Source organism: Bos mutus, chromosome 5, assembly GCF_027580195.1.
Source record: "Bos mutus isolate GX-2022 chromosome 5, NWIPB_WYAK_1.1, whole genome shotgun sequence".
In the NCBI taxonomy this organism is placed as follows: domain Eukaryota; kingdom Metazoa; phylum Chordata; class Mammalia; order Artiodactyla; family Bovidae; genus Bos; species Bos mutus.
In genome coordinates, this window is record NC_091621.1 from 6,272,349 (window position 1) to 6,282,110 (window position 9,762).

Here is a 9,762-nt window from a genome sequence, read left to right on the forward strand (position 1 = left end):
TTGCCTGGAGAATCCCCATGGACAGAGGAGTCTGGCAGGCTACAGTCCATAGGGTCGCAAAGAGTCGGACATGACTGAGCGACTAAGCACACACCCACAGAGGAACTAAGACCCCGCAAGCTGCAAAAATTAAAAATAAAAACACACTGCAGCTTGGAGATAATACTCATAATGCATGCACATATTATGTGCACAAAAAAATGCACAGAAGAAAATTCCTCTATCTCCCTGAGTCTTGTATGCCATGTGCTGCATGCTAAGTCACTTCAGTCGTGTCCAACGCTTTGTGACCCTGTGGACTGCAACCCTCCAGGCTCCTCTATCCATGAGATCCTCTAAGTAGGAGGACTGGAGTGGGGTGGCATGCCCTCCTCCAGGGCATCTTCCTGACCTGGGGATCGAACCTGTGTCTCTTACGTCTCCTGCATTAGCAAGTAGGAACCTGGGCATCACTAGTGCCACCTGGGAAGCCCCTTGTATGCCACATTACAAGGTAAAAAGGGTAAGAGAATCAGAGCTGACTGGGAGTTCGCTAACAGAATTTCCCAGATGGTAATGAACATGTGGGTTTATAATGACTATTGTTAGAAACAGAAACATCCTTATCCTACATATTTAGATAATGGGAATAATATGAATACACTTACTATAAGCAAAATAGATGGGAGATGGCTGCTCACATATGTTTTACCAATAGGGAGTGGTGAGCACTCTGGATGTCTGCTCATCACCCATTCTACTCCCTTTTAGAAAGCCTTTCTATACAGTAAGGGCTGTTGATTTAAAAGCTATGTTTCTGAGCCATCCTGGTTCTGAAGCTAAGGTTCTGAATGTGAGTTTGGCTCCCCTAGACAGAAACACTGACTTCAGATTTAGAAAGAGGCCATAGATGAGAGGCCACCTCCCCGCCTTCCAGGTTTTCTTCAGGCTCCTGATGATGTGAGAACGATTTGGGGTTTCAACAACACTCTCTGGGACCACTCTCTAGCTTGCTGGGTGTTGAGAGGTGGCTGTAAGAGCATCCCAATTCTGGAACCAGGATTTCTGATCCCAGGGTGCCAGTGTCATTAGTTTGTTCTTGGATTTGGTAGTTTCAAAGATGGTCTCAGAGGGAGCAGCACCCTGAGTGGGCCAGTTTTTTTGAGTAGCCAGGCCTGTATGTGTTTGCTTCTCTGGTGTTACATATGCTACTGCTATTACCCGAGGCTAATTCCTGAGGCCCAGCTGAGAGCCCTATACGTCTATGCGTGTGCACGCTCAGACATGACTGAGCAATCCCATGGACTGTAGCCCACCAGGCTCCTCTGTCCACGGGATTTGTCAGTCGAGACTACTGGATTGGGTTGCCATTTCCTCCTCCAGGGGATCTTCCCAACCCAGGGATCAAACCTGCATGTCCTGCGTCTCCTGCATTGGCAGGTGGATTCTTGACCACCAGCATTCCCAACCTTTTTAAGGACCAGATTCCCTCCATTAAATACCTTTCTGCTTAAATACCTAGACCCCTTCCCCGTTCACACCCTGAAGCCTGGCTGAATCCCAGCAAGCCAGAAGCAAAGAGGTCTGAGCAACAAAGCACACCATACCAGAAGCTATTTGGTCACAGCAAGTCACCCTGCTCTTCCCCCTGGGCTTATGCATATTGGTGAGGTGGGCACAGGGGCGGAAGAGGCATCTTTGCCAGTCACTTATTTACTCTTTAAATGTTTCCCAAGTACCTCTGGGCCAAGCTTAGAGGCTATAAAGAGGAACTTGGCAGAGGTTCCTCAAAAGAGGAACACGTACTGAATACAAGTAAACAAACAATTACCACGCATTTCTGAAGAAGATTCTTGAGAGTCCCCTGGACAGCAAGGAAGTCAAACTAGTCAACCCTAAAGGAAATCAACCCTGAGTATTCACCGGAAGGACTGATATTGAAGCTGAAGCTCCAATACTTTGGCCACCTGATGCAAAGAGCCAACTCATTGAAGAAGACCCTGATGCTGGGAAAGATTGAGGGCAGGAGGAGAAGGGGATGACAGAGGATGAGATGGTTGGATGGCATCACAGACTCAATGGACATGAGTTTGAGTACACCCCAGGAGTTGGTGATGGACAGGGAAGCCTGGTGTGCTGCAGTCCATGGGGTCACAAAGAGTCAGATATGACTTAGCGACTAAACAACAACAGAAAAGGGAAATGACCAAGGCCATGGGAGTTCAGCAGCCTTGAAAGAAAGCAAAATCCACACTGGTGACATTTTCCCCAAACAACGTCACGAAGTCTATTTCTCTGTGATGTTCCAGAGTTGAGCCCCATATTAAATAACTCACTTCCCCACATTTCTATTCTGACTCTTACCAACCCCATCAGTTAATCAGAAAGAGATACAAGCCCTGTGGCTCTGAAAATAGGTGCAAATTTCCCAGGGACAGCAGAAAAGACTGAAAGGCCCGCCAACCAGCAAAGCCTTTATGAAGCAGGCGATCAGGATTAATCAGGTACCCCCCGGGCCCTCAGCTGGAGCCTGAGTGCCATTTTGATCACCTTACTGAGATTCTGAGGTCCGCCATGGTGTACAGAAAGTTCTTTCACAATTTACAGAGGTGGGTCCAAGGGCATCAACTATAAGAATCACTGTTACTTTATGTTCCACTAAGAACATAAAGGCTATGCACTAAAGGTCAGCACAGCACTAAGATACCATCAGTTACAAGTCAAATGTCAGAAAGGTGAAAAGAATGAGTGTTTACAATTGATAAAATACAGTAATTCACAGGAGCAGGCAGAGGGGGTATGTCCAACTAGGACCTGGGTCTTTCACTCCCAAATCATTGATCCATTCCTTCTCTATTTTTCTTGAGTGCCTCCAGAAGGCAGGGGCTGTTGGTTTCCATCTATGAATGCTATGGATCACGCCTTAGACATTTCAAGAATTTCCCAACACAAACTCAGTTAAAATTCCTGTCAAATTGGTTTTGTTTTATTTTGTTCTGAGTTATACATTACTGCTTTAAAAAACTGCAAAAAGGGAGTGGTCTAGTTTGGAGGTGAGGGGGAGGCAGAGGTTGATGGAGAGAAGTGGGATTTACACGCTAAACACTTCACCCAACTGCACTGTGGTGCTGCTTGAAGATGCACACAGAAGTGCAAGGAAGAGGCTTTGGGCTTGTCCACCCATTCCGCAACCCCTCCCCCAAGAGTCCTCAGCCCAAACTCTTCCAGAGCTTCCCATCCTGTCGCCAGTCAAGGCCAAGATCCACACAATCTCTCTGCACCTTCTGGTCTTAGCTGCTTCCTCCCTCTGCTCCAGACACTCAGAGCTGCCTGCCATGCGAGGTCGTGCCTCGGGGAACAGACCTGGAATATCCTATCTGGGACTGGGTTGACATGTGGCCAGCTCCTTCACTTCTTCCCATCTCTGCTCTCCAATATCAACTTGTCAGCGACATCCTGTAATGACCTCTGTATTAAACTGCAACCCTGGCCTCTCACATCCCTCATTCATATCTCTTGCTTTGTTCTTCTCTCTTCACACCATCTGACACATCACCTATGTATGTGACTTCTGCACTTCCTTAAAGTGTGCCTATACCTCACTAGAAGGTAAGTTCCATGAGGGCAGAAATGTTTTATGGTATCCCCCGTGCCCAGAACAATACCCGGCACAGAGGAGAGGAGAGAAAGAGACAGAGAAAGAAAGAGCAACTCTGATCTCAAATTGTGATGAATCACATCTGATGTAAGATGCATCAAATTACAAGTTCTAGGAATTTTTAATGGACAGATCAGACTATTCAATGATCTCAGGGGAGGGGCTGCCTCACTCTTCATTTGTGATAAAGATGGGGGTCTCAAAATTCAAGAGAAGAAAAATAAAAAAGAGAAAATGAATACGTAAAACTACTTTTGGTTTTTTTCAGAATCTGCCCTTCCCAGTGGGCTGTGACTTTCATGAAAGTCTTTCCATTCACTGTCCCCAGATTAAGAAGAGCTTTGTCCTCTTGGTAGATTTAAGAAGGGAAAGGGCAGTGCTCACTTGTAAGCCTTTGATTTCCTGTTTTTAAATGTTTTTAAATGGTTGTGGCCGATACAGTTCATAAGCAAAATGGCTTTTCATCCAGATAAACATAAACAGCAGCCCCTTCTGCTGGCGAGTTGATTCTCCCACCCCTCGTCCATCAGAAAACCCCCAACCACTCGTCCTCTGGTGCCCGGTCACTACTTTTATTTCAGAGGCAACAAAATGAGGACTCCTGGACAGCAGATCTAACTGTTGAAGTAAATTGCCTAAGTGTATCTGTCTCATCTTTGAGCAGCTATGAAACTCCCCATGGAGGTGCAAACATTTAAAACGCCAAGGGGAGACCAGATGCTGGAAACATCTTATCTTTCAGCTATTTGATGCAGTTGCCAGGATTTATAACACTGTCATATTTGAGAACCTCCTGACTTCTTTTCAAAAGAAGTTTCAGATATATAAGAGAACAGCCCCTACAACCTGCTCTAACTCCAAATTCATTTCATGTATCAGCAAAAAGATTCTTTAAAATTAAATATGTGCAGAAAGAAAAAAAAACACGATACCAGACTGGCACTCTGCAAAATAGTGGGAATGGGAGGTTAGAGGTACAGGCAACCCTATAAATTTAAAAGTTTGTGGCTAAGTTTTCTGTTTTTCAACTTAATTACTGGTCACCATAATGACCATAATGATGTATTTGTCTAAAATACATATTATCTATCAAACAAGGTACAAAACCCAGGATAGGATCTCAATTATTTTTTTAATATATATATTCTACAATAGACAGGAAAAAAGGACCCCTTGCCTCTGGTGGTAGATTAATGGATGATTGCTTGTCTTCTGTACCTCCTAAATTTTCTAAAATGAGCACATATTACTTTTATAATTAGGTTAAAATTATAATGCAAGTGTTTTACATTCAATCTAATCAAGTGAACTACAAAGGGGTAACCGAAGAAGCCTTTAAATAAAGGGTATAATCTTCCAATACATTTGACCAAGGCAAAGAAATCCCAGGCGACAGTGAAAGTAAACATTTAAAAAAAAAAAAAAAAACAGAGGAAGAGAAAGAGAGAAGAAAGGCTTTCTCCCCAGGCTTCTCTCCTATGAACAGGAGCTTTCAAACAAAATCACAACCCTACAGAGTAACACAAAAGGAAGGTTCAGGGGAGCCACCTTCACACACTCAGGACAAATGTAGCCTGGAGGCCTTTCAGCTCTGCCTAGCCTGCCCCAAGACACAGCTCCATCAAAGGCCGCCTGTCTGGGGCAGGTACCTGAGACAAGTCAATGTTCAGGAGGCGATCGCTGATGGGCGCAAACCTGTGCAGAAAGCACACGCATGGAGCTCCATTCTCACTGAGATCAGGAGCAGTTCACGCCCACAGAGGGTGTCTCTCCTGCAGATGGGTTTCTACAGGTCAGTGGCTAAAAGAGACCAAGCTTCCCCCTACCCAAGACACCCAGCCTCTCTGTCTCACACTTTGGGGCAGCAACTCTAGGCCAAGAAGAGTGTTCTGTCTGGGGTGTGATGAGCTTAAACCTGACCCATGACTTGAGGGATCTCAGAGACCAGGAGGATAGAGAAGTGTCCAGATCTTGTCTCCAGTGTCCCACACCCCCCTCAAGAGAGCCAGACTTACTGACGAGGCATTCTTGGCAAGGTTTGATACAACTTCCCAAAAACTGGAGAAGCAGGTCTCCTAGAATCTAGTCACTTCATTCACTCATCCAGCAAATACTTTATTGAGAAAATTCTATGGGCTGGGCATTGTGCCGGACACTGGGATTAGAATAGGGCCTAAAACCCAGACCCTGCCCTAAGACTATTAACTTAGAGTGTCAAAGACCTAAAGAAAACTGCCTGTACTGACAAGAAGCCCACTTCTGCTGAACCCAACAACCAAATTAAAGATCAGTTACTCAAGTTGCTGTATTAGAAAAGTACAAAAGACAATGAACCCCAGATTAGAATCAGAGGAACAGCCAGCCAGCCCTTCGCCAGCTTGTCTCTGTTTATTCTTTCCCTTCCTCCTCACACACTCCAGGTATTCTCTAGCCATCAATGAAGCCAGGGATCCATTTCTTTTTGGAATACTACATTTCTATTTCAGATAGGAATAGAAATAGCCTCTCTGCCAGAGGGCTCCTAATTTTTAGCAACACAATCTGTGCCATGCTGTGGTCCCTTCTGCCTCTCCCAGGGTGACCTGGAGAAATGGAAACTGCAGTGCCAGGCTAAAAGATCAGCTGTTACAACCCAAAATCCTTCAGAGAAGCAAAGAGCAACTAACTTTTAAGGAAATTCCAAGCAGTAGGAAAAAGAGATAGCATCAGTTGTCATCAAGAGCATAGTTTAATAAAATGCGTGTGTGGGGGGGTATAAATGTTTAATATTAATTTCAAAGTATATTTTTATGTCCCATATCATAATAAACTATTGGCATGGAGTTTTCATGGAACAGTGAAACAATTATATATAATTAAAAATAAGGAAGACCTTTCAGTTGAATGTAGACCAATACAGTTCTACATTCAATAGAATGTATTGAAAGTAGTCTTTGCTATATAGACTGGTGGAAAATAACAGATGAGCATACTCATATAAGCAAATAATCCACAAATGCCATTTGGGGGTTGGAAGTGGGACCAGGAAGGGAAGCCAAGTTTGAGAGCAGAGGGTCAAGGATGGCAAACCCTTATCTGGAAAGCCTCGGCAAAGCTTCTGTCCCTGATACCGAAAAGCCAGACTGAGGGCAGCTAACACCACTTTCAAGCCAACTTAATACTCCAACTAGGGCTGGAAATTTTCACAAACTGTCAGTTACAAGTTGGAAATTTCTTCCTGGTATCCCTGGCTGGAAAGTTATTTCCTAAATCTCACACAGGGTAAGAGAAACATAGGATGCTTGAAAATCATGGGCAGCAGTAGTCTTACTACTTAGTATCTCCCTGGACAACTAACAGGTACAGAGAAGTGATGGCACATTCCTGCTGGAGACTAACACACCTCACTGTTCCAGGCATTTCTGCAGAGAACTACCCGGCACGTTCGGTCCAGGCAAAACTGAAGTGGCCTAAACACATCTGTAGTGTCTAGACCAAATCTTTCAGCTCTTTGTTTGTGCCGTTGGGCCCCCAGTGTATTTGCACACCACCCAGTCCCCCAGCCCTCCGGGCGGAGCCTGGCCCAGGACACAGCAGTCTGTCTGGTCCTGCCCATTGCAACCACTGCCTGGCTGCCGGCAAGCAAGCCAGGTCCATTTTTAAATTCCCTAACAAGTTTCACAACCACTGGTTTGGGTGAGGAGACAAACACCGCTGCAGTTTGCTGACATGAAACTAAAAATACCCAGCTGCAAACAAAAGCCACCCTTTACCAGGCTGGCTCCGACGTCCTGAGGTTACATGTGGTAGTGTCAGGCCACACCAGACAGAGACCTTATTCTTGGCCAAGGGGCCGCCTTAACAACTCCTCCAGGCCCAGCCAGGCAGAGGGGCCGTTCTGTCGGAGCTGTCAAGATATCCCAAAGTTTGATAGAAAGAACAGCTTTGGTCCTGTGCCACCACCCAAAGCAAGTTAGATGAATTCGGTGCTGCCTCTGGGTCAGATACACACTGCTTTCAGTGTGTATAACCTACATAACCCTATAGCCCTGGAAGGAAATGGGCTTCCAGCTCCCTCCTTGCAATTATAAAAGCAAATTATTGCCATGACTATTCTGAGAAAAGCAACTGGGAGACGTGATTGGTAGATTTGGGAGCCCATGTGGTCCAGAGGGGGCCTGCTGGGGCCAGGGCATGGAGGATCACGACTCCACCGAGAGATGCCCGTTTCCCCGGAAGCTTCTCGGGAAGGTTTTACCTGTTGGGCTTCGGAGTGGAGCTGCGATCCGGGGGCCACCACGCTCGAGGCCGCCCGTCCCTCCCAAACTTTCCTTCCCGCCCCTCGGAAGGGGCAGCCTCATCCCTCTCCGAGTCCAGATTTCAGGTGTGGAACTTGTCTAAGCCACCCGGGACTGCGGGGAGGCGCGTGGTGGGGATGGGGGCGGGTTTCCTTCCCACACGGCCCGGCGAGCGCCGGGGGATTCCGGATGCTCAGAACCCACGAGTGGGGGGCGGGGTGTGAGGGGGCGGGGGGCGGGCAACTGACGGTCAGCCCAGAACCCACCAAAGTTTCCTCCCAAACTAAAGCGGCGCAATGCCGGGGCTCTGAGTACCCCCGAGCACAGGGTCGCGAGCCGCTCTGTGAGGGAGGGAGCAGGCCCCGTGGCACCAGCCGCAAGGTCAACGCGGAGCCAAACCCCGGGGGCAAGCAGCCGGCGCCGGGACCCAACCCCAGCTGATGCGGGGGGCAGTATCGGGCACCCCCAATCTCTCCCTCCACCTGCTCGGCGCGGCGCCGAAACCCGCACACGTGGGAGCCTAGCCTCAGGCTCCCAAGCTAGCGGCCAGACGGGCAACCTCGCCCGGCGCTCACCCTTCGTCCCCGGCCCCCCACCAGGAAGAGGCAGCTCTCTGGGGAGCGGGGTGACTGGCTCTCGGCGCCTCTTTCATCCTTGGACCTCGGCAGAAGCGGGGAGGGAGTTTCGTTCTCTTCAAACTGATCCTCCACCCCCAGGAGCTTCCCACAACCTCTACCTTGTTCTGCTACCTCGCAGACAGACAAGAGACACAAAGAAAAAAAAAAATCTACCGCCCCTCTGGTCCCATCCTCCAGCCTGGAGTTGGGAGGAAGAAGAGAAAGGAGTATATCTTTTCTCCCCAGCCCGACTCGGGGATCCGGGCAGATCCGGGCAGCAAGGAACCCCGAGGTGGCCCAGAGAGAAGAGGTAAGGTTGGAAGAGTCAGAAACCAGCCACGGTGAGCGAGGGAGCGAGAGCACGAGAAAGAAGAAAATATCCAACAAAACCACGCTAACGCGCCCCCTACCTGGGTGCAACATACTTTGGAAATAGAAGATGACCAGGATAAAGGATCCCAAGCAAGTGGCCAGCACCATCCGGCAAATTCTGTTCATCCTCATCACTTCCAATAGCGCCGGCTTCATGGCTTTGTCCTGGCTACGGGAACCCGGGTGTCCGGGAGGCGCTCCCGGAGCGCAGGAGCGGACCCCGCGGCGCGGAGCGGAGCCCGGGAGGCGCAGGACAGGGCTGGGCAAGGATCGCTGGGAGGATAGGGGTTGGCTTCGCGGCTGCTCTCGGAGCCCCCAGCCCCGGGCAGGGGTGCGGAAGGCGCCGGAGTTGCTCTGGAAGTGCGGAGATGCGTGGACCCGCCGGCTGCGCGCTCTTGCTCCTCCCGCGGCTCCTCCTCGCCTCTCCGCCGCCGCCGCCGCCGCCTCCGCTCCCGCCGGCGGCCGCCGCTGCCTCCTCGCGGGCCGGGAGACTGGAGTGCGAGCGGTGATGCTGGTGGTGGTACCGCCGCCGCTGCCGCTGCGCTGGCCGCTGTGGCTGTCGGACCGGCCCCCTCCCTCCTCTCCAAAGGCTACTTCATTGCGCTCCAATGATCTATATATTCCGGGGCTGGGTTTTACCAAATGCAACTCGCAGCCCCCGGCGAGGGGAGGGCGCCTGCAGAGAGCCGGGCGGAGGGCGGGACCGGAGCGCGGGGGCGGAGCGTCTCGCTCCCCCCGCCCCTACCCGGGATTTGGTCGCGTCCAGCTGTTTCCCGGGGAGTGAGCGCCGCGCTCCGCAGGGTCCCAAAGGCCCTCAGTCCCGGGTCCGGCCGGCCGCCGTCTGGAGCTTGTGTGTCAG

General features: G+C 49.6%; 1 protein-coding gene across 4 annotated transcripts in view; it reads right to left on the minus strand.

Annotated features, from left to right (window-relative positions):
- The window catches only part of CHST11 (carbohydrate sulfotransferase 11), a 269,418-nt gene extending 259,891 nt beyond the window's left edge, over positions 1-9,527 (minus strand). The window contains exon 1 of one of the 4 annotated variants that reach the window (XM_070370238.1): positions 8,957-9,527. In XM_070370238.1, the coding sequence (XP_070226339.1) occupies positions 8,957-9,059 (103 nt within the window). In that variant the 5' untranslated portion in view covers positions 9,060-9,527. Of the gene's footprint in view, positions 1-8,941 lie in introns of all 4 variants that reach the window. The other 3 variants (XM_070370237.1, XM_005899069.3, XM_005899068.2) reach the window with 3 other exon arrangements.
- Between the last annotated feature and the right edge of the window lie 235 nt (positions 9,528-9,762).